Source organism: Chlamydotis macqueenii, chromosome 8, assembly GCF_036417535.1.
Source record: "Chlamydotis macqueenii isolate bChlMac1 chromosome 8, bChlMac1.mat, whole genome shotgun sequence".
NCBI classification, from domain to species: domain Eukaryota; kingdom Metazoa; phylum Chordata; class Aves; order Otidiformes; family Otididae; genus Chlamydotis; species Chlamydotis macqueenii.
The window spans coordinates 35,097,006-35,121,207 of NC_141563.1; the positions used below are offsets into that span (position 1 = coordinate 35,097,006).

A 24,202-nucleotide genomic window follows, 5' to 3' on the forward strand; every position below is an offset into this window, starting at 1 on the left:
TGGGTGGTGTGGGGCCGGCGGAGGCGGGAAGCTGGGGCCGCTCTGGAGTGCTGGCACTGCGAGGAGGACTAAACCTGGGCGGGCCTGGTGTGCTGTCAGTGTCCAGCACACACACAGCAGCCACATTAAAGAAATAGTTTGAAATTGTCATTCTATTTTCACATGAAATTGAGATGGCATTGTTAAAAATGCTTTTTTTTTTTTTTTTTCTAAATGACTACTAAATGCCTGGAACAGGTAAGCTTTCATCAGGTGCAGCAGTTGTACTTTGTGATGATTACCAGCCTTTTCTCAGTTCCTTGAAGGTTATTTCCTGTTTTTTCTTGTGTTTGGTGGCAGTTTTGCGTTATGAACTGCTGGGGATCTGGGACTGTTTATAGGAGATGGAGAGACTGTTCCGGGCAAACATACCCAGGAAAGGCAGCGCTACTGTCATTAGTTTACATCTGCTCTGGAAGCATTTATTGAAAAACAAGTAGGGATGTAGAAACTGAAAAAGGCTGAAAGCAACTCCAAGATAGTATTTAAGAGAATGTTGTCATTACCCAGTGCTTCTGGAAGTCTTTTGGTTTGATTAGTAGTCATTTTGGTGAATGAATGGTGACTTATGAGTCTGTCAGTACCAATGGAAGGTTTATAACAGTCCCAGATATTCAAAGAAAGGGTAAAAACGTGGATTTAAAATGTGTGAGTGGCTGACAAAGAGCTCAGCTAGTGATGTGAAATATTGCCATCTAACAGCTTTTTGGGAGATGTGCGTAAACTAAATTGGCAGTCTAGAGTTCAGCAGACAAAGTATGCAAATGAAAATTGATACTCCTTTCAGCAACGGGAAGCGAAAGGCCAGGGCCAGAGTGCACTCCGTAATGAACTCGGCCCTCTGAGATCGCGACTGAGGTGCACTGGTGGGAAAAGTGCTTGGCTCTCTTGTCTGCGGTGCATCTCTCGGATGGATAAATACACGACTTGCTGTTCATCACTGTCAAGAAAATTGTCACTTCTCACGAGCGCAACATTAATTGAAATTGAGAGTAAGGGCTGGGAAGTTAGGCATTTGGAACCTGAATTTTTAAACAAGGAGGATGAAATAGTATGTTCTTAGCATATTGTGTGCTCTAGTGCAACTGCTATTGCTTAGTAAAACAAAACGGGCACTAGGAAGAGGGGAAATCAACCCAAAGTTACAAGGTGAAATTAATTTCCAAATCTTTTATAGTCCTTATCCTGTGCAACTAGCAGGGCTGCGTAAGATCCGCTGCAAATGAGCTAGTGAAACAGTGTAGCAGAATAAAAATTATTTTTGGAGGGTTTCACTTGATATTTTATGTCTGTGTACATATGTATCTTTAAAAATTCTGAAAGGAGACTACCATACAGGTTTCAGAGGTAGAAAGCACCCACATTTGCCACAATTAACTTCAACTAAAATGGTGCCTGTTCAGTATTTTGTGACTAGCAGGAGGAAAACTTTGCTTTTATTCCCTCCTCTCGAGCTGCCTCTGCAGGGACTGAAGCCGCAGCTCCCGCACACAAGCCATCCCAGGCAACACGCCGCATCTCTCAGAAGCCGCAGGTAACGTGCTGTGTTTCGGGGTGCTATCGGGAGCCGTGCTGGTTGCGGTGAGAGGCGGTTGTGCATTGCCGGTTCGGTGCTCTGTGGGGGAAGTGCTACAATCCCTTAACCCCATCCAAATCTCCGTCTTCCCATGGTTTGCTGTTCCCTTCTGCAGAGCAGGTAGGGCCTCTGTGGGAATTTGAGGCTCTGAATTCATGTTTGGACACCGATTTGCTGCAAAAGAGTACAAATAAAGCTTTTATGTGAAGTCTACAGCTATGTTCTGCCCTCACTGGGCAGTTTGGTGGCTGTGTTGATACGTATGCCTTTTAGGCCTGTGATTTATAAATGCGCTGACAGGTCAGGATCATCTGAAAACTGGCTTTTGAGCTCTGCCTTTCACAGAGCAGCTACTACGAGTCCCTGGGGCCTGACTGAACCAGTTTCGGCCCGGGCCCTGGCCTGCAGGACCCTCTCCCCGTCCCCAGTGCCCCATCCTCAGAAGCGGCACAGAAACGCCGGCCCCTGCCCTTCTCACGTACTCGGGTCACCCCCACAACACCGGAGGGCTGGCCCCTGCTCTCCGGTCCCGCTCAGCCGGAGCTGCGGGCCTCCCCGAACCCGGGAAAAGGGGCGTTTGCCGGCAGCGGTGTTTCCCCCGCCGCTCCCTGCCTTCCCCGGACGCGGTTTGCGGGGCCGCTCCCGCCCCCGCCGGAGGGCTGCGGCCCGGCCGTCCCCCGGGAGGCGGCTCTCCCGCCGCGCACGCCCCGGCTTCCTGCGCCGCAGGTGAGGCGCCCTGGCTTCCCGCTTCCGCCCAGGTGAGAGCCGGCGGCCATCTCGCCGCTCCGACCGCCACCGCCGCCTCTCCGCCCAGCAGGTACCGCTCGGCTCGGAGAGCCCTTGCCCCGGCCCCCCGCTCCCAGAGCGGCCCGGCCGGCCGGCCCTGCGCCTCAGCAGCGCCCCCAGCGCCGAGGGGAGCCCGCCGCTGCCCGGCCCCGGCCCCGAACACCGGCGGGGGCGTGACTTTCGGTAGCGAAAGCGGTGGGGCCGGGGAAGGGCGGTGGGGAGGCCTCGCTGCCCTCGACGCTACGGGGAGCGGGCGGGTGTGGTATTTGGGTTTCACACACCGAGGGCCTGGGCGGCTCCCTGACAGCCCCGGCGAAGGCTGGGGAGAGCTGCGTGGCTCCCCATGGCGGGCAAAGGCGCAGGAGGGGTCTTAGCGCCGTGTTGTTGTTTCCATTGCTTGGAGAGACCGTAGTGGTGTGGGGAGGAGGTGCTGGGGAAGTAACTGACCATTTACAACTCTTTCTGTCAGTGCCTATTAATCTGGAGATGCTTAACAAAACAAGGGTTTTTTTTTTTTCATTATTTAGGAATTGATTAATAAGCAAACAGTTCCTTTGCATTTCTTGTAAATTTTGAAGCTTAGAAACTCGGTATGGTTCCAGGTCTAGCAACTCTTCTCTCCCATGAAGTGACTTGTTAATCGTGTACGCTATCATCATAGTAATTCTAGAATTTATTGGCTAATTTCAGCAGAATATGACAATATTTAGATCTGTGAAACACGTTTTCCTCAAGCTTTGTGAGAACAGGTTTCTGAGACCATGTTATTGCTCCATGGAGAATGGCTTCGATGTGAGCTCATCCTTCTATTAGACATCAGAGAGCCCACGCATCCCTAGAGGCTGAAGTCCTCAGGAATTCAGGTTCTGCTTGTTAAAAGTTAGCATGCCTTGAGAGTGACTAAGGCTCCTCTCGATCTGCATGGAGACTGGTAATCACAGATGCAGAGGGATTGGTTGTTTTGGTAGTTTTTTTTTTTTTTTCCTTTCCTCATCTTGTGGTCACTAATTGTATGTAACACGACGACACACTCAATTTGCCCAGGCAGTAGTTGTTTTTTTTTATATTTAGCAATATTTAGCTTTGACCTGCTTTACCCTGGAGATGTGTGGTGCATTTGTGTTTAGGTACTCACATCACTGTTGGGCTGTTTCCTTCTTTCGTGTGCCTGGAGCAGTCAGCACGTGCTCTTTAGCACTTTTTGTAAATATTGCAGCGTTACACAGAACAGCAGGTTTAATCTGAAAGGTGTGTGCGTGGTAAGCTTGGTTGGACTGAATTCTTCTGCACGTTAGCAGGATGGAAAAATGAGCATAATGTGTAGGACAGCAAAATATGTGTTATAATAGTGTTGGTTTTTCACAGTACACAGTCACTCGATGGCATGTAACCTATAGAATTTTTAATACTGGAAGTTACAGGTGATGCTGTGTTAGAACAATTTAGGATTAAGATCACACTAACAAATGCTGTTTTCCCTTTCTTTAGCCTTTATCAAATTTTAAACCGTTGGGTTGAAATTTTCCAAGTCAGCTCTCTGATGAGGAAGATGATATGCACCGTTATCAGTCACTCCTGATAACAGGTCCAGGAAAAATTGCAATCGCATTAGTGCAGAAAAGTGACTTTGGATTGGGATGTACCCTTGGCTGTTCCGGTGGCAGGCTGCTCAGATTGGCCACGTTAGAAGCCTTTGAAAAACAGCAGCAGTTAGCACTTGTGCATTAAGGGCTCTGTGTTTAATACCCCAAAAGGTTACACCCAGGCTGAGCAGGGAGAGCCTCCCCTGAGGCAGGACTTTTCCTGCAGGCACCTCTCCTGGAAGGACACAGGTTGTTGAAGGCTGAGTTGAAGGACATAGGGCAGAAGCAGTTGTAGTTGTCAGGTGGATGGGGAGAAACAGGCAGAAGAATCTCTACTGGCTGAACCTCATCCTCCTCCAGACCTCAGCAGGAAAACCCTTATTTCTGTCTTTCAGCAGCCCTTTGTGGAGGGCAGGTGTTTGCCAAGGCCACTGCCAGGGGTGTTGTGTTCCCTCTGGCTCCGGGATGTGCCAGGGAGCACCCTGTGTCTCTGTGCAAGTGGCAGGCGTCTGGCAGGGGGGTGATGGCAATGGAAGACTTAAACCTTTCAGCTCTTCTGATGACCTCTGCTGGCACCAGCATGGGGGAATTCCTTTTTTCTTAGTCTGCTTTTGAAGAAGATCCAAGTCTTAGGATTTCATACAAAACCCTGTGAAACTTTCCCGCTCCCTATCATGCGTTGAGTTCAGCTCCCAAAAGTGGAGATAGTAAAAATTCAGATGCACGCTGTGCTGGAGTGTGGATTTTTTCTGGTCTTAGAAAACACTGAACTTTCTGAAATTCATTATTTTCTCAATGATTTTACAGTTATATTGGGAGTTGTGACAAATTAGGAACTGAGGTTTGCAGTTTTGTCTACCAATAAGATAAATACATGAATCGGAGAATGGAGCTAAGGAAGTTGAATGCGGAGTGGATGAACTGATTTTAATAAGACCGAAAGTGTTTTGGGTCACTCTTCAAAATTATCGCCTAGGAATGGACCTCCTAATTTAGCAACTGCCTGTTGACACCCTGCTTGGACTTAGCATTGGTGTTTGGAAATCGTTTAGCAGTAAGCTCTTTGGGCCGCTAAATATAAACAGCTCAATAGTACATGGAGTTGTGTGTTTCTCTGGTGCCCAAAACCAGTCTTAGAGACCCGTCCTCAATTATACATTACTTGAAAACTTTAAATTAGTTTATATTTTCAGGGATCCCCTCACGCCAGAAGGAGCTGTTTACTTTTAAATACGACATGACCCTTTTTTTTTTCCCCAGTCTCTTTTTATGAAAGAAAGGAGAACAAAGAAATGTGGAGGGTGGTTTTAACATATTGCACCAAAAAAAATCATTAAAAACTATTGCGAGCTGGCTGGAGGCCAGCTTTGATCACGAGGAATCCCAAAGTGCTGTGTAAACCTGAACTGTTGTACGAACTGTACCTGAGGTCCACTGACGTCCAGCAGCGCGGAGTGGTCTGCAATGGCTCTTAGCAACACTTTGGAGCAGCTCAAGCAGGAAGCTGAAACTTTCTTTAATCTTTTTTTCCCCCCCTTTTTTTGTACCTCCTTCTACAGGGGACTTCTGCAAGTTCGGTGGAGCCTAGATCTCTTACCTACATTTTTCTGCTCAAATTTTTCTTTCTCGGATCTGTACCCATTGTCATAATAGCTATTGTTACACCCGCTGTAATGGAAAAAAGATTAATCTTGAAGACTGTCAGCGTGGCACTTTGAGGCTGTTTTTGAATGACGCAGGCTATTTCTCATGGTGCAGTTTGCCAGTGCAGCTGAGCTGCTGCAACCGCTCGCTGCTGCAAGGTGTGGTCCAGCTTCCCCGGCACGTCTCGGCCCCCCGTCCTGCATGCCAGTGCTGGCGGTTGAGAGCTAACTGGGCAAAAAGCTCACCCTACGAAAACGTGAAGGGTTTTTTTAATGCGTGTTTAGCTCCCCGTTCCAGCTCACTATGGGATCAGATGAATGAGTGCAAGCGCAGATGGAAAGGGAAGAACAAAATGCATGAAAGAGGGCTGGAGAGCTGGACCAGCCTCTTGGCTTCAGCTACTAGATGGGCATGGCGTTGTCAAGTTGGCATTATTTCCTGCCATGCTGAATTTCTTTTCTGGGTTTAATCTTTTTTTTTTCACCCTGATGCTGCCTTAAAGATGTTTCAGGCCACTTTTCCTCATAGGAGTTATTTTGCATCCCTTTCTGATGTTGGTTCTCTTGCTTTAAGGTGGTTTTTTTTTTTTTCCTCTTTTAACTGCTGATGTGAGGTAGAAAAACAGAGGAGAGAAGTGAAAGGAGGGAAGTTAAATTGGAAAGAAAGAACAAATTTCCATATTCTTTGTCCTGTTTTGTTAAGATTCATGAAATATTCTTGGTCAAGGAGGTTAAGTTTTGTCTTTTTGATTTAGATGAAGACTCAGGAATGTATAAGGAAATGGTATTTTCATCTATTCTTCAGAATCAGATCTCAGCACAGAATCAAAGGCTGCTGTGCTCTTAGAAGTGTTTTATTTTGAATGGAAAAGAAAATAAAGCTGCAGCGCTTAGAAAAGTTCAGATGCATTCCTGAAAATCTTTCAGGGGTTGTATGGGTTTGCCACTTCAACTCTTGCTATGAATTTGATTTAAAATGACCTCCTAAATCTGTTAATAGTCTTGCAAAGCGACTCATTTTGCTTGGCCCTGAGTGGAAACCACGCAAACCCACCAAGTTCTGCAGGAATTCCTCCAGGAGCCAAAGCTGCTCAGATACAGTAAAGGGTGCATAAATCTGAAATTGTGGTTTGTGACACACCTCCACCTTTTTTTTTTTTTTTTTTTTCCATTAGGTAGATCAGCTTAATCTGACTCTTCAGGAGAAAAGAAGCTGTTCACCTGCATAATTAATATTTTGTTAAATATATCAGTGTCCTTCCAGAGCTCAAGATGTTTTCAGTGTGAGCATAGACAGCGTGAGAGGCAGAGCTGAAAGGATCAGAGGTCCTGCTGGGAGAGCCCCTGGGATGTGCTTACCCTGGTATTAAATTCAGATGCATGTGACCCTTTCTACTCTCGAATTGTAAGATTAAAAAAGTAAATACAGAGCTTTTTAAAATATACATATGGGTATTTTTGTTCCAAAATAATTCCAAATAGATTATTCTGAAATTCCACAGTTACATACTGGGTAGAGTTGAAATTATGAAATTGTGCTATTAAATGGCTGACTTCTTTCAGAGGAGCTTGTACTAAGTGAAGAAATGTTGTTTCTGGTGTGTGTTTTGCTATAACTGCCTTGATAGATTTCAGAGTGACAGGCTCCACATCAACATAATAACATGCAAGTAAGGGTACAAATTTATCTTCGCTGCTAATTGCAAGTCTGTTGTTTTTGTACTGCCATCTAGGCCTCAGCCCCAGTTGGAGACCTGTTCCGTTTGGCACTGTAGAGGAGCATGATGAGGGATATTGTGTTCTTTCAAAGCTTGTCGTGTGCACAGAAAAGAGAGAGGCAAGCTCACACCGGAGAAGGAAACCAGCTTCTTTCACCTGTTCAGCACCAGGGCTGCAATTAGAGCTGACCTCCCTTAGGAATGTGCTGGACGAGGGATTGATCTGGCCAATTTTGGGCCATAATGTTATGCTCTCTTGTGAGCAGAGGGAACTTCATTGTTTTCTAGGAAGATGCAAGGTTTCACCTATATTGCCATGCTGCAGGGCTGAACTATCGTGTTAAGAAAACTGTCTACAAAGAGTTAAAGTAATCGAGAGCAAAGTATCTTCTAAACAATAAGACAATTTAAACTATGTGTATATTTGAAAATATAACAACTTTAATGTCAATATTCAAAATAATTTGATTGGACATAGCTGTCTCAGTTGTCTTGGCCAATGTTTTTTTTTTTTTTTTTTTTTGTAATCTGCATTTTTACTCATGTTTGAAAGAGTTGTTTGTATTCCTGTGTGTGAAAAGAAAAGCACACAGAACAAGGAAAGATTTTTGTGTGTGCTGAGGTTGCAGTGCCGCTAGCTGTATTGAGAGCTTTGTTGAATACTTGGGGTAAGCAACAGGGGGTAGTAGTATTTTTAAATTAAATTTGTAGTAGTTAGCTTAGTATTTTATTATTGCATTTGTTGACTGTGTATCTTTTAGCATTCCGCTTCAATATATAAATTATTAATTAGATTTTTTTTTTTTAAACTTCATCTAGGTTATTCCAAGCAATTCCAAAAATACCCTTCAACATGCCTGAAAATCCTGCTGCAGGTGTGTGGTCTGAAAGTGATTACTTTTGTTAAGCGGTGAGAAATGAAGCTCCATTCCTAATGTGTACTGCTTTGTGGTGCAGATAAACAGCAGGTGCTGCAGATCCTCGATCGTCTGCAAGCAAAACTGCGCGAGAAACGAGATTCCCAACATAATGAAAACCTGACTGTTCTGCGTAACACGCTCAGGAGCCCTTTGTTTAACCAGATACTGACCCTCCAACAATCCATCAAGCAACTGAAGGAACAAGTAAGTGTGACGTTAGGGTTGTCAGTGTGCTGGTAACTACAGTGAACTTGGAACTTAAAACAGGGTACGTAGGGGTGTGTTAATGAGGGTGCTCTCATTAATAAGCTGTAACTTGGTGTGAGTGAATGTTGGAGGCTTTTTTTTTTTTTTAAGTCCAGCTAGTATCTGTAGAGTCACTGCTGAAATGAGAAGTGGTATTGCAACAAACAGATCATGGGGCAATGTGCTTTGAAAGGGATGCACAAGAGGCAGGCCTTGAGAACGACATTGGTCAGAAAAAAGCGTCTGCAGAAGACATCAGCTCTAGTATTTTGAGTTCTGAAAACAGCTGGAACTGGGATCCTTTGTTTTTCACAGAAGCAAAATACTGTTTATCAGCTAACTGGCAGCATCTTTAAAAGACACCGTCACTGAGTTCCTGCTGACCTGTACAAGAATGTTTAACCTGTTTTGGGAAATAAGATCTAGAAACCCACCCCTGAAGATTTGCCAAGCTCTGATGCAGGCGTATCCAAGCTAGCTTTAAACTGACTTAGCTCCAGCACTGGAAGGAGCTTGGGTGGATTGGTTTATAACACCATCTAACACTTAGATCTTGTGGACGTGGGCATCAATGGCACATCTGGATGAACATTTCTTACTGTGCAGTTAGCAGAGTCAGGCATGGAAACTTCAAATGCATCCCCTAAACAGCAGTGATCCCTGTCTCTGCTGTTACTGCACCTCTCCAGCTGCAGATACAGTGGGGTGGGTGTCAGGGGATGAGGCCACCTTGCTGTCATTGCCAAATGTATTTCACATGTTGTTCCCTCTTCAATATTTGGTGCTTTTGTATGTGCTGTTTCTGAAATATCAGGTTGAAAAGAGGATAATAGGCACAGGCAGGGAAGAAGCATGAAAGAACTGGAGAAAATGAGTGGAGTAGAAACACAGCTGAAGTGTTCAGGGAACCTTTCCTTCTGAAAAACAACATTAAGTTGATATGGTAGCTTGGTTATAGCTTATCTATTAACATTGCCTAATTTAGGTGAGTATATTTGTCTGAACAGGCATATATGAACATATATTGTGTCTTTGGCAGTCTTCACGTGATACATGGAAACCTCTTCTTGTGTATTTAATAGTTTTTCTATTTCTTTGTTCAACAGCTCAATTACATGCGTCCTGACCGCTCAGTAGATTTTGATTTTACTAAGAGAGGGTTACTGGTGTTTGCTGACAAATCAGTTGCTGCTGCGAGTGTGTATACACCTTGCGGTTCACCTGAACCCAAAGCATCTACTTTCACTCCAAACCTGGGAGTTAGTGAATTTAATGCGATCATCCAACAGATGGCAAAGGTAAGGCTCTCAGGTTTAGTGAACCAAACTTATTTTCTTTTAGTATCAAACTTTGTCTTGCATGCCGTTGGAGTACATTTTCAAACAAGCTCTTTTGTTGTGTATCCGGGAATGTGGTGCCTCCTAGCCAGTGAGAGTAGAAGTGCTGAAGGTAACTTTTTCCTGTGAAGGATACTGTCAGCAAGGGAAAGTGGTTTGCTTTTTTTTTTTTTCCTATGTGGTTTTTGTTTTTTTTTTGCTTTACTTTCTACCAAATACACCAATATAGAAAAGAAATTTCAGTTGCCAGAAAACTTTTTTGGTATTTCATGATGCTTAATTGAAAATGGCCATTTTCTGCAGAAACTTGTTTTGATGGAGAGACTTGTTTTATCAAATACATGTGAAAGTAGAAATGTACCAACTTTGTTAATATATGAACAGTGCAAATGATTAGAAGAACTGACATGTAATATTTTATTTAAGTCTTCATTTAGCGTGTCTTAGCTTTGCCAGACAGATGCTGATTTCATTAACACGTGACGTAGCATGTACCAGATGCTTATGGAGGTTGTACAGGTGCAGACATCCACCCATGTGGGATTGGCATTTATACCACAAATGTATTATTCTGTGTTACTTTGAACCATTAATTTAATTGGTTAGTCATGTCTTTCTGTATTAAGTAACTGTTGCTAATTGACTACCTTAATGTAGCTGTAATGTTTTGAGCATAACTCTTCCCATTAGTGTGTCATTAACTCATCAGATAAAAGACTTAGCAGGAAAGACTGCACATTATTTTGCATAAAATGGCTGTGATAGCAATGCATTCTTTAAGTAGTATTTCCCCGTAAACAACCCCAGAAATCTTGTGTTAGAAGTGAAAAGCAGGCAGTTGCAAAAGTAAACTTCTTTTAGCATTAAGTGTGAAGTTGCAGGGAGGGGAAGGAAATTAATTTCTTTATTTAAAAGCTTCAATCTTTTGAACACGCAGCTAAAAATCAGCATTAAAAGCAAGGGGAGCCAAAAGACAAGTAATTTAGTTTAGCTATGCAGCATTTCCAGAAATCCCAAATATATTGCTCTAGACAGCACTTCGTTCATAGTTTTCATCCAGTTTGGAATTCATCTCATAACGTGAATGAAGTGTGAAAGCAGCTCTTAAATTCCCTGAGGTTTCAGAACCTCAGAGTGCTTGCATATCCAATACTCTGCTATATTAAAAATAATAAATGGAGGAGCTTTTATAGAAATAACATATTCAGTATTTTGCCTTTGTTAAGTCTTAAGAGGAGAATAACTCTCCCGGTGTTCATAAATTTTAAACTAGCTCATTCTACTGCATTAAAAATTAGTAAATCCATTTTTTCTGTTTTATTAGGGGAGACAAATAGAATCAATAAAGATTGAAAAGCCGTCTGTTGGAGGTCTTGGATTTAGTGTGATTGCCCTTAAAAATCACAGCTTGGGAGAAGTTGGTATCTTTGTCAAGGAAGTCCAGCCAGGAAGCATAGCTGACAGGTGAGATCTTTATAATTGTATTGGAAAATTGCAGTGTTTCCATGAAGGGAGAAGTCAGGACTTTCCTGCTGAAAACTCTATCAGACTAACGTGTTTGTCTGGGTTATCTGGTGAGATATTTTGTTGGTGTTATCTTGAATTCTGGCTTTTCAACTAAATGGACTCATGTTTTGAGGATCAGATTTTCAGATGAGTTTTAAATATCTGAGCCATTCATAAATGGAATTTCCAGAAATCATGACTCACTTAAGAGAATCTTGAGTACTGATTAAAAAACAAAAGAAAACTCAGAACAGAATAGGAGGAAAATAAAAATTAGCCTCTGTTTGAATTCTTATGCGTTTTGTCCCCGAAAGATTCCCCTTCCCCTCCTTGTTCCTTTATTTATGTGCCTATGACAATGCCCTATTTATAGTTGGTTTTACTGCTTGTTTCGTGTGTAAATTTAGATCCAGTCCTCCCAACAGATCCCTGCACAGATGTCATCATAGAATCAAGGCTTCAGGCAGTTTCTTCCGTATTGTCTGTGGGTTTTCACCCAACAACAAAAGACAGAGCAATCCTTTAAAAATAAAATGTGATTGTAAAACCAGAAGAGTTGGCATGAGACAAATGCAGTGCTTGGAATTATGGTTCAAGAAAATGTGTCTAGATTTCAAGTCATTGGTGTCACTTTTTAAATAACACATGTCAGGAAGTGCCAACACAGGATGACAAAAAGAGTGGGGAGAGGTTGGAATGATAATGGCTATGGGCCCACAGAGAACACACCAGAGAACACTGAAAGAAAAGCATATTAGGCTCTTTCAAAGTGGAGACAGATGGACTGATCCGGATGTCAAAGGAGGGTGAATATCTCACTTCAGGGTTTGATGACCTGCTGCTCACTTTCTTTGAGAGAATCTAGAATATGGTTAGTGCTTGAAGACAGTGATTTCTGGGAAACATCTTAAAGATCGTATGATAAAAAGGAAGTTTAAAATGCGTTAGTTAAGATGTGCAGTTATATTGTTTCGGTGTTTTTATAAATTTCCCCAGCATGCTTCCCATTCTGCTTCTGAGACAAGATCTCCTGGAGACTTTTTTTTTGGATTCCTACAGAGCTTTGAAGGCAGTGTCTGTCTATGTAACAGTTTGGTCTCGTGCTCAGAATGAATATTTAACAAAGGAGATGAGTGATGGGTTCTCTCTTGTCACAAATCTATATTAATCACTAGGGTGAATTAACTGTGAAATTTATATTATCTTAAGATATAAACTGAACTGTGTATCGCTCAAAGTTTCATATCTGATGTTTGATAGTGTAAATTTTGAGTAAAATATAAATATGCAGCTCATTGATCTTTAGATTAAATAATGATGCAAAATGATACCATAACCTGAGATGTGGGTACTTAGAGATAGTATCATGCAGTGCTAAACATATTAAAGAATAGTTCGTAGTTCATTGTATAACTACAAAAATGAATTTTTCTGCCCTGTAATTCAACATCATCAAGAAAAGATGAGGGAATTTCATAGAATTTTGAATAGAAGAAAGGGAAAAAATTGAGCAAGCTTATGTACTGTTTTAAAGTTGGAACAAAATATGGCTGGGTGGTTCAGTACAGCATAGATTGCGTGTAGCTTGTATGTTGGTGAAGACGGTCTAATAAGCAGATTGTTTTAATATATAAATACTTAACCTTGCATAACTCTGTATTTTACACGTTCATACTTAAATTACGCAAGCCTGTTACGAAGTCACTATGCTGCATTTCAAAATTTCTTTTAATGTTTTGTTAAGGGATCAAAGACTGAAGGAAAATGACCACATACTGGCCATTAATTGCACCCCATTGGATCAGAACATTTCCCATCAGCACGCTATTGCCCTCCTCCAGCAATCCACAGGATCTCTACATCTGGTTGTTGCTAGGGAGCCAGTTCAAGGGAACAGCAGAACTTCGGCTGTCTTATTAAGTGATATAAATCCACCTGAGACTGTGAGTTGTAATACTGTCAAAATCAGATTTTGAACTATGCTGGATATTTTTTTTTTTGTGGTTGTGTTTGTGTTAGCAAGCTTTACATACAGGGATTTTTTTTCTTTAATCAGATTTTATATGCGATGAGATTTCACTTAAACTGATAATGCAGTTAGTATAAGGCTTCCCTTGCAAAGCTGCATGAAGTTGTTATGAAATAGATCCTGGGTTTTTATGGGATAGGAGAAGCTTTAGTAGATCAATGTATTCTTGCCAGCAGGGTCTGTTCAGCATAGGCAGGGTAAAGTGTTTTACGAGCATACTCAGCTGAAACCTACTTGTGCTCAGCAATTAAAGATGCTCTGATTGCATCTTAAGAGTGTAAACATAACCTGTCATGAGCACTGCTTGAAATATCCCAACCGATTTAAAGTTAAACTGCTCAAAACAGAAAGCCTTTTCTTTGCTTTAAAAGCAAACAAAAAGTATCTGTTAAAGAACCTCTCAGTCCCTCTTTCTTTATTGGAGTTTTTTTAAATCAGCAAATGTCATTGATTGTGAACCATTTTGTTTTCCTGAAGAAGGAGAGACTGTCACTGGGACATGTAATAAGCTAGGGCTGAACTTCCATCTGTGTTCAAACCATATGGTCCAGGTGGCTTCACTGAATTTGGTCGAACTGCACACCTAAATCCAGGGTTTGCAATATTGGAATCTTAATTTATTACGCTAGTAGGTTTTGATGAAAATCTGGTTAAGAGCAGTGCCTTTCCGTACTCTCAGTAATTATTTCCCTCATGATTATTACAGAGCTAGTGAAATCTGAAGGTTTTAGTGGATAATCAATATTGTTTATTGCACTGAAAATTTTAAAGAATTAAACTTTAACTGCTTTTTCATTGAAAGATCTGCACTGAACAGACTAACAAAATAAAATACAAATATATATCTCTACAGGGGGTCTTTAAACTTCTTTAATGATATTTAACTGGCTTTGGCAAAGATTTTCAGTATGCTAATAAATCCTTTATTCACAGAAGACTTAAATCTGCCTACTTTGCTCCATTTTGGTTTCTATGAGATATTAATCTGACAGAAACATTGGCTGGGTTTGGGTTGCTTAACAGCTTTGTTATTTTCAGATTGTCTTGTAGAACATAAGGTCACGGTACAGCGTAGCTTCCAATTCAGTATGGCAAAATTTTGTACTGTGCTATTAATTCAGCATGTACTGGTGGTGTTTAGAGTGTATAAGTGAAATAACAGAAATAAGAATTTGGACAACACCAAGTGAAATCTAGGCCAGTGCAAGCTTCTTTCCTCTGTTTTTCTCTGTTGTTTGCAGTATTCTTGAATGATGAAAAACTAAAAGGATAGGTTTTGTTTTGGCAAGAAAGTTTTAAAATTGTTTTTTCTTAGTCAAGCTTTTTCCTAGTATCCTGTTATCCTGAAAGTGAAGGACAAAATGTATGTTTAAAAACAGATGAGAAATCCCAGTGCGTATTTATAAGGAAATGAAGCTGACTGAACAAAATCCAACAGATCTCCAGTATGTGGGGTAGAGAGAGAAAATTGCTCTGATTAATTCTTGTAATTCCTAGTACATGTGAAAGTGAGAAACATTAAAGATCCACTGAAATTAAAATCTCCTGTTTTTATTAATTGCAGATTCACTGGGGCCACGTTGAAGACGTTGAGCTGATTAACGATGGTTCAGGATTAGGCTTTGGAATTGTAGGAGGAAAATCGAGTGGAGTAGTTGTAAGAACAATTGTTCCTGGGGGATTAGCAGATCGGGTAATTTGTTATATTATGTCACTTCTTGTTTGATTGTAAAGTGTAATTAACTGCTTTTGACAGTCTTAAAATAAACTAATATACTTAAACAAAAGGAAGCTGATAGCATCAAAGTCTGAATGCCAACATATACTTGATAAATAAATATGTTGAAGGTATGATTGAGGAAAAAGTCATCACCTGATATGAATTAAGCTGTTTCTCAGACGTGCTTTGGCTTTTATAACATTGTTGAACATGCAGAAATTCTGAAAAGTTGTCCAACCTTCTAATATTTTCAGTACTTGTGATACTTTTAGCCTTTGGTCAGTGTCGGGGGGAGACAAATACTCTTCATGGATTTGCATATGTTCTGCAGAATTTGGCACATTTGGCAACATCTATAGTGACAAACTCCAAATGAATTGTCAGGCAAGAGAATCTGCCTTTCTGAAGTAATTGCATTGCAAGATTCAGTTTATCTATTGAAAAAGTCTGATTTTTAGTGGGTTTCATTGTAAAGGGATTTTGATCCCTGCCTTGCGGTCTGACCACTTAGGATTGGCATAAGGCCTTTTGAAGTTGCTGATATCTTTTAAAGTTGCACAGGTACAGTTTGCAGTCTTTGATTGCCAGTCTTTAAAGACTCAGTGCTAAGTGTTGCTACATTTTGGGAGTAGAACATGTGCAATTGCAAATTGGATTTGGATTTTTAGTGTGAATTTGGTCATGACACGTTACAATATTTGAGGTCTGGAACCCATGCAGACAAGATCCACTGACAGACAAAAGATAGAGGCTAAGGTGCATCCTTTAGTGCAGGATGGAAACTCAAACTAGAGATTCTGAGAACTTTGCTGGAAAATAGTGGCTTTTGCTTGACTGCCTCCCTCCCAACCTGTCATATATAAATGAGTATTTTATAATTACTGTGTAACACCTGTTTTGCTGTAAGGAATAAAATGTTTTGGCTACAAATGAAGCATGTAAGTTAAGAACTCACCACATCAGTCTCAGCTGAATGAGACATCATTAAGAACCTATGAAATAATGAGCACATATACATGTTAAAATTGGATGAGTTTGTAAATGAGTTTGAGTTAGTCCTGGGAATAGCTCTGCTATGATTGCTGTATAAATCAATGCACCTACAGTGGTGGTGCTCTGCTGATCAATACCAGCTGAGGATTTGGTCCTATGAATGCTTGCTTATAATGGAAATGATGATGTAGGTCATGAATCATAATTATCATATAAAAAAATGGTTTGTGTGGAGTCTTGTTACCTGCAGTGGATTTACTTGCTTGAGTTGGAGCTAGACATATGAGAAAAGAATTGCCAGGCTAATATAGAAGTATTAGGAAAAATTCTAAAATGTCTTAAATCAAAATGCCGTGCTTTTTATTCTAAACCTGATCTGATGAGGAGTCTTCTATGAAACAGCAATACATAACAGCCTGTGAGATTATAAAACATTGTTGTCCTCTGTTTTCTTCTAAATGAGAAGAGTAACCAATTTCGTAGGAATGGTGCTATTCAACCTGTGTATCTTACTCAGTTTTGGAAAGGTTGGTTTACTACTGTTAACTACTGTGGAAAAAACAGTGCATAGCTGTGCAAACGCTTCCTTGAATTACTTGGTGTGTTGCCGTGGTGGTCAGTTTTGTGGTAGTTTCTTGCATTGTCTCTCGTGGCCATGAACATGCCTGTACACAGTTTCAATTTCGTGGTGGAAAAGATGTTTTATATATACACTGGAAATATTTTTTGCAATTTTATTTATCTTTGAAGGATGGGAGGCTCCGAACAGGAGATCACATCTTACAGATTGGAGGGACCAATGTGCAAGGCATGACCAGTGAACAAGTTGCCCAAGTGCTGAGAAACTGTGGGAATTCTGTTAGGATGATCGTTGCAAGAGACCCAAAGTGTGAAGTTACGGAGACTCCGCCAGCTCCTCTCAGCTGGCCAGTCAGTACATTACCTCCCTTTCAAAACGGAAATGTAAGTATCTGGTGTTTACTTACCATGTTTTTAAGTATGTTTGTGGCTTGTGATCAGAAAGGAGGAGGAGAACAGAGTGTTCTTGAGACCTAAAGTGCTTTTCCTCTTTTAAGTTTCCAGATATTATATGTATGTATTTAAGTGTTCATTATTATAGCCCTGCTTTGTATAATTTTTCCTTTTTTCCCGTGTGTTATTAATACCTATAATCTCAGGATTGGAATGACCAGCTTTACGGAATTTATTTCAGAGTGGATAATTTAATTACCAAGACCATAAACTTTATCGATAAAGGGTACTTTTAGTTCTTCTTCTCATTACATTTTTGCTAATCAATCATTTGTAAATGGATTTAAAACGTGAATGTGAGTTTCCCTAGTCTGAAATCCAGAGCGCCATGGCCACACTAGAATTATTCAGCACAATCATCTTTTTATGAAACATAAGTGCAATGTTTTCATACTCTACGCTACTGTCTGTGATAGGAAATATATCTAAAAATTTTGAAACTTGTTTTAGCAAATCTTATCATGGTCATATCAAAGTCTCTTGTTTTTGAAGTCATTCTTTTCAGTTTTGAGTAATTAAAATCAACAAATGCTACACTAAGTGTACAGTAGGTCTCGAAACATAAACAAAGCTGTGCTTGTGTACCATCTGCTACAACTGTGCTGCTTAGATTTAGGTGTAGAATCTGAGTAGCCTTTTCTTTCTTCTCTAATTTCTTGAATATGAGTAAAGAGAGCTATACTTTTTTTGAAACACCATTTTTAAAGGTCAGACTAGCAGTCATATTCTTACAAACTCACCTCCTCGCTTGCTGGGCATGGTTGCCGCGAAGGCAGCCATTAGCCTTGTGTGTTGCAGCTCTCTGGAAAACTACTGTGGCTGAAGCTGTCAGTAAAGTATTTTAGGTCCTTCTCAAGCTCCTCTCCTCAGGAGAGGGGTTGGTGTAGTAGGAAATGTGAGTGGCAGAGAGATAGGAGGGTTAATCTCTGTACAAAAGGTCTTAGAAGTGGGCTTGTCTAAAACTTGGAAAAAAGGGTTTCCTAGAGAATCAGCCTAATTATGGAGCGCTTCTTTTCTGGCTGTATCATATTTCCCAAGGCCAATATTAGGAAAAAATAATATGGTCCTAGGTTTGTTTCCTCTACAAAGTACTATTTCTTCCCTGCCTCAAAGGTGGGCTTATTTGTCACTAATGGACCCCAAGTGTTGTAGATGCTGCACCCTTTCTAAAACGTTATTCCTTCTGGATCTCTTTTCAGTGTCCTCCTTATTCCTGCTATGTAGTTTAGAGGGGAAAGAAAAAAATCACATTGCAGTTTCATCTACTTCTGTCTGAATGTCATCTATTGTTTTCTGAACTAAATAGTACCTTCATATTTAGATTTGAAGAAACTGCACTTTCTGCTGTCAAGAGAGATTTGCTGAAGTCAAGAACAGTGGCTAATCTGGATGTATTTATTCATTTAATGATTATTTTAATGGTGCATCTTTCAGTTTGTGTCTGATTTACAGCAGAACTTTTTCCCTATAATGTAATTTCTGAGTACGTTCACTAGCTGTGAGCTTTGGAATAGAAAGTATTTTCCTTTTCTTTTTTGCAAATGAGCAGAAAAGCATTTTTAATATATGGTTAGGGTTTTTTTTCAGTTTTACATTAATATTTGATTTCCTTTAAATATCCTGTAGTAGAGAATAACTGAAACTACTAATGTCTGTGCATGGGCACAAGAAAACAGTCGTATTATCTGTACTCTCCGAGATACTGACAGCAATGTTAGCAGCCTACTTGTGCAGACTGTATTTAGGACTCTGTACTTTAATTTTTCCAGACTCCACTTCTAATGTTTTGCATTCTACCAGTAAAATTACTTAGAGAAAATTTCTCTAACGCCAGAGCACTGACTATGAAGGGCTTCTGATTGTCAATATAGCAGGACTCTCAAGGCCATAGCTCCATTTCAGATGTTCCTGTAGGCTTCTTTACTCTTTTGGTTCCCTTTCCTAAAGGTAGGTGACAGAGCATCAAAACTTATCTTCATCTCCATCAGCGTCTTATGGGGCAGGAGAGTTGGAAAGCATGTAATGAGCTTAATGAGTTGGCTGGTGGAGGGAGGTGTGTGATAAGAAAGGAGACAGAAAGAGAAATCCATGGACAGCTGTGAAAAGTGAAATCGATACGGCCATAGCTTTGGCCTGCTTTTAATACAAGTCCTTCCAAAGCTGATATTTGGCAAGCATTTGATTAAACTTCTTTTGTTCACTCTCTTAAGAAATATTTTCCAATTTCCTGGTCCATTTTTTGCTGTTGGCAGTGACGCTATCCTTCTTGATTTCATCACTTTAACAGACCTTACTTTGATCATCATCTTCATTTTTGATCCCATTGGGCTGTATCTGATTACTGAAAATAAACAACTTTATGTATTTTAATTTATCCCTTGCAATTCCAGATCTATGTGTTTGGTTGTTTTTCTCTTTGGTATCACCAATGCCTTTAGCGTGTCCTGTTTGAAATCTGTCTTGCAGGTTTGATTTTCACTTGTCAGAGTAGACTGAGGCCAGCTTTGTGGGAACATTTTTCCATATACTTCTCCAGTGTAAGGTCAGGTCATATTGTAATATTGTAATCTTAGCTAGCGGCTTTTATGGTTTTTTGGTAATTGTAGTAAGTGGAAGGTTTGGAGAACAGGTCATGTTACGTGCTTCTGTTTTCAAGTATTGTTATAAGAAGTTGTCATAACAGTTCAAAAATAAAGCATTTACAAACGAATACTCTCCTTTCCTCTGTTAGATCTTTAAAATATATTTTTATTGAATGCAAACTAATGAGTCTTTTGCTTCCCATTGCCTTAGACAACCTGGGAGCTTCCAGTGCTCTCTGCAGTTTGGTGATGTTCAAATATGAACAAGATCATACCAAACTTGTTAAGCTGATGTGTGTAAGATTGACTTTTGGAATGGTTCTGTGGTTTGGTATCTAGCATAAAAACAAGCGATAGGCTCCAACACCTACTCTAGTCTCCCGTATTTGCTTTTAAGCAGGCAACTGCTTCTGTAGAAGAGATGGGCCTACTATGTGCATACGTGATTTCTTTCATTTCAGGGCATTGAACCTGTCTCTGTTTCGAGGTCTCTTTCCTGCTGCCCCTCACCTCCTTAGTAGGTGATAACAAGGAGAGTTAAGCATCACTTTTTCTGACAAATGCATGATGTGATACCAGGTTTAGTTGCTTCTTAACTGTCCAGCAGAAAGAGCTCAGGCAAGTGAACTCATGACACTGTTTATCAGAACTAACGTGAAAGAGAGAGAAGAAATTCTGAGGGAGTTCAGGGTTTCTGTGATCTTCTGGGATTATTTGGGAAGTTTGTTGTTACCAAGTGGATATGGAATCCAAAGGGAAATGGCCCCGAAGCAGTCTAGCAAAAGTATTTTTCCATAAAATATAAATGTTATACCTCTGACAGGTATGTGGAGAAAGTATTAGGAAAGAATTTAAAAAGCAACTAATGAGTTTGGGTGACAGCTTGTTTTCCGCAAATCTTGGGTATATCTCTCTTGCAAATATGATCCCTCCTAAAATAGGAAAATCAAATCACTACTCGCTTCTGAAGATCTTAACCTGCAATATGGTAATGGTACTGGGAAATTATGAGGTTTTTTTTACTATCTTGTGATTTTTTTTTTATAGGATAATACCAACCTTTTGGAGACCTATGATGTTGAACTTATAAAAAAGAATGGGCAAAGCCTGGGAATAACAATTGTTGGATATGCTGGCACGTGTGATGCAGGTGAGTTCTATAGGACTTAATGAAGTCTAGTGGGTTCCTGTCCACACTGTTCCTTCTTTTGCCCCTGTGGTACATATATGGCACAATTCACTTAGCACATTTTAAGAAGATTTTCATAAACAGAGTATCAGATGTCCCCACTTTGTGTTAACTTTTGAGTGGCATCTTCAGTATGTACAAAATAGCTCAACATGCAACTTTGATTATTTAATGAATTGTAGCTGTTGGAAATGATCAGTCAGATTAACCAGTCCCTCCCTCTGCCAGTCAGGAGATGCAGGGAATCTTAGCTGCGCCTGATGTGTATGCCACCTTCCCAAGGTGATGTACCTGTCTTTGGCACACGGTTGTTTCATTGTCTAAACTCTGGGAACAGATTAAAGTATCTGTGCTAGGACATGAGGACATGGAATCTTCATTCCCAGGACGTCCTCCTGTGTTGCCAGTCAGGAATCCCAGGCCAGTGCAGTGAGCACTGGGAACCTGGGTTAGGGAGAAGCACGTGTCAGGCAATGGGAAAAGAGGGGTTTGAGCAGGTCTCTGAGGAAGGTTGGTGTTCAGAAAAGGGCAGGTGAAATGTCAAGATTCACTAGAATTAAAGATCAGCATCTCATATTTTGCGGGAGTTTGGAAGGGAAGGGTTACTTACTGTTTCAACTGATGGCTGGGTTTTTTACTGGTTTTGTTTTGGTTTTATTTCCTTATTCTAATTAGAAGTTAGAATTAATAATAAAATGTGATACGTGACAAAGAACAGCTTTTCTATTTCCATGTTTCTTTTTTTTTTAAGAAAAATCCTTTTTCATTAACATTTAAAATACTAAATTCTTTAGCTGTAAGAAGATGATTGAAGTCCTGATCAAAGTACTTAAGCACGTACTTTACTTTTAGCTTAGGTAGTCCTACTGAAATCAAATGCAGCATGGATTTAAGTGATGGTGGTTTAAAACCTGGGTAAGCACAAAGATGAATCCATGGGGGAGGTAGCCTTTTGTGAGCCATTTTAAGGGAAAAAAAATTGAGGTCAGTGTACATACAGGTGGTTGTGTCAGTGCTGTTTTTCCATCAGAGATCCTCAGTTATTCTATGTCAAGCTATGTGAGTGGTAACGTGCAAGTGTCGGTGGTTTAAAGAGTCATAACTTTGCAGACAGAACAAGTGTGTGGAAAAGGTTGTAATTATAATCTTAATAAGAAAAGAAACAAATTAGGTTAATGTAGTGACTTGTTTCTCTTCTTCCCCTCCCCCTGCCGACAGAACCTTCAGGGATTTTCGTGAAAAATATAATACCTGGTAGTGCTGCTGACCACAACGGCCAAATTCATGTTCATGACAAAATCGTTGCTGTAAGTAAAATAGTATGCTTATATATTGCTGTAGAACTAATACTTCATTGCACATCTCGGTGTCAAAAGAACATGTAGTAAAGACTTTCTAAAATTAATTAAACCTTCTCTGCTTTGCAGAGGAAATAATTTGGTGGTTCGTATTTGTTTAGGTAGATTTGTAACAGAAACGAGCTTTGGCGTGCTGCGGTTAAAGTATTATTTTATATTCAAAGAAGTAGTAAATAGTAGTTAACTATGAAAGAGGCAAGCATTTAGATGAAAATGTTTCAGCGTGGAGAATCTTGGCTTTTGGCCTGAAGTAAAGATGAGCAGCATTAGCTTCTGTTTGAATTGAATGGGGTTGGAGGATGGTTAAGATTTTGCAAGACGTGGCACTCTGTTTATGGTCCTGAATGACTGTGTCGCATGGTGTGGATACAATCAGAATGTTAATAGTCACAATTTAGGTTTAAAAACTCAAGCTTTATGTGTAGAAAAATTAAAAACCATTGTATAACAGTGAATTGAATAATTGCCAGTTTTGCATTCACAGTATAGGCAGGAAGGAATTACACAGTCTTTTTGTTTTAAGAGATAATATTTATAGAGATATGATTTAAAGTTACCTTTAAAATGTGTGCTATGCCAGACCTTCCGAAGTCAGCTTTTCTGTGAGAGCAAAAATTGATACAACCTCGTGCTTTTATCTGCAGCTTTACAGGAGAAGCTCCTATTGAGGTGTGATCTAACAGTGACGTGAACAGAGTAATTTGGGTGTAAATTAAAATATCTGAATTTATGTAGGAATTGGGCTGTTCAGTGTGGATTATACAAAGTTATGTATATGGGCTTGTTTGGGGCATGTTAGAAATCCATGAGAAAACTAACAGGAATAATGAACTGACCAGAGTTCTAGGTTAACTACTCTTGCTGGGAAGCTTCATCCACAGTACTCTTCAAGCTGTTTTTTGTAAGGAAAAAAAAATTGTAGGGGAAAATCAGAGCACACTTAGTAAATTCTGTTTTGTGGTTGCCCCATGGAGACAGAAGAAATCACTGTTGTGTTTCCTTTTAAAATGCATTTTGAAAATATTATCTAATTAGTGAAATGTAACTGACTTAATGAGATTGTTTTGCAAATACTACTGTCTTGAGTGAATAACCCTGAGATTTCTGCACAAAATAATGTGGATATTGCTTACAGTGTATGGTACAGCTGAAGAATATAATGTGATTACTATTATATGATACGATTTTCTTGTTGTAGGTTGATGGAGTTAATATACAGGATTATACCAACCAAGAAGTGGTAGAGGCATTGCGTAACACAGGACAGACTGTACGCCTTACCTTACTTAGAAGGAAACCTTCTTCAGCTAGTTCTTCAGAAAGACCTTCAGTTAGAGGTAATTAGTTTTTGGTTTGTTTTAGGTTTTTTTTTTCCTTTTTAAGCAGCTGATTTTCTTTTTCACTCAATGTACAGTTACCTAATTTAAGAATTAGGACTAGATATCACATGATCTTAGATTTTGTAAGGGCACACTGTAGAAAATGAGATACTTAAAGGGGAATGGAAAGAAAAAGAAATGAGGGATTCAGGAAAATTGAGTTCAAAACTCCTGTGTAGCAAAAAAAAAAAAAATTCCAAAAATAGGAATAGTTAGTGAGGTGGTGTTACTACCTCATATATTTTGCAGCATCTGATATTTTTTTTTAATCTGTTTTCACAGTGCAGCCAACTGTTCCAACCTTTATGTCCCCTGGAGCTGCCGTGAATGAAACTAGTGTGAACAGTAAGAATGAGGAAAACCAAGAGCAGAAGGACAATCTTCAAAATGAAAAGAAACAGAGTCTACACAAACCAGGTGGATAGGATATCTTGCAGCATCTCTTCTGAGTCTTTGAAATTGTCTTTAATCTATTTTCGATACTGATGGGCTGTCGTGGCTTATTCCTTCTTTAGCTTTTGCTCTGTAGTGTTTGTCATTCAGGTCCCTCTGAAGTAAAGCTCTCC

General features: G+C 40.1%; 1 protein-coding gene across 6 annotated transcripts in view; it reads left to right on the forward strand.

Annotated features, from left to right (window-relative positions):
- Positions 1–163: 163 nt before the first annotated feature.
- Positions 164–24,202, forward strand: part of PATJ (PATJ crumbs cell polarity complex component) — a 155,892-nt gene continuing 131,853 nt past the window's right edge. For 4 of the 6 annotated variants that reach the window (XM_086753255.1, XM_086753256.1, XM_086753259.1 and 1 more), the window contains exons 1-13: positions 164–237; positions 1,494–1,573; positions 8,165–8,220; positions 8,303–8,469; positions 9,618–9,809; positions 11,173–11,312; positions 13,099–13,297; positions 14,948–15,076; positions 16,847–17,059; positions 20,758–20,860; positions 22,118–22,206; positions 23,456–23,594; positions 23,919–24,053. In XM_086753255.1, coding sequence (XP_086609381.1) covers positions 214–237; positions 1,494–1,573; positions 8,165–8,220; positions 8,303–8,469; positions 9,618–9,809; positions 11,173–11,312; positions 13,099–13,297; positions 14,948–15,076; positions 16,847–17,059; positions 20,758–20,860; positions 22,118–22,206; positions 23,456–23,594; positions 23,919–24,053 — 1,666 coding nt within the window. In that variant the 5' untranslated portion in view covers positions 164–213. Of the gene's footprint in view, positions 238–1,493; positions 1,574–2,304; positions 2,433–2,471; positions 2,585–8,164; positions 8,221–8,302; positions 8,470–9,617; positions 9,810–11,172; positions 11,313–13,098; positions 13,298–14,947; positions 15,077–16,846; positions 17,060–20,757; positions 20,861–22,117; positions 22,207–23,455; positions 23,595–23,918; positions 24,054–24,202 lie in introns of those variants that run through there. The other 2 variants (XM_086753257.1, XM_086753258.1) reach the window with 2 other exon arrangements.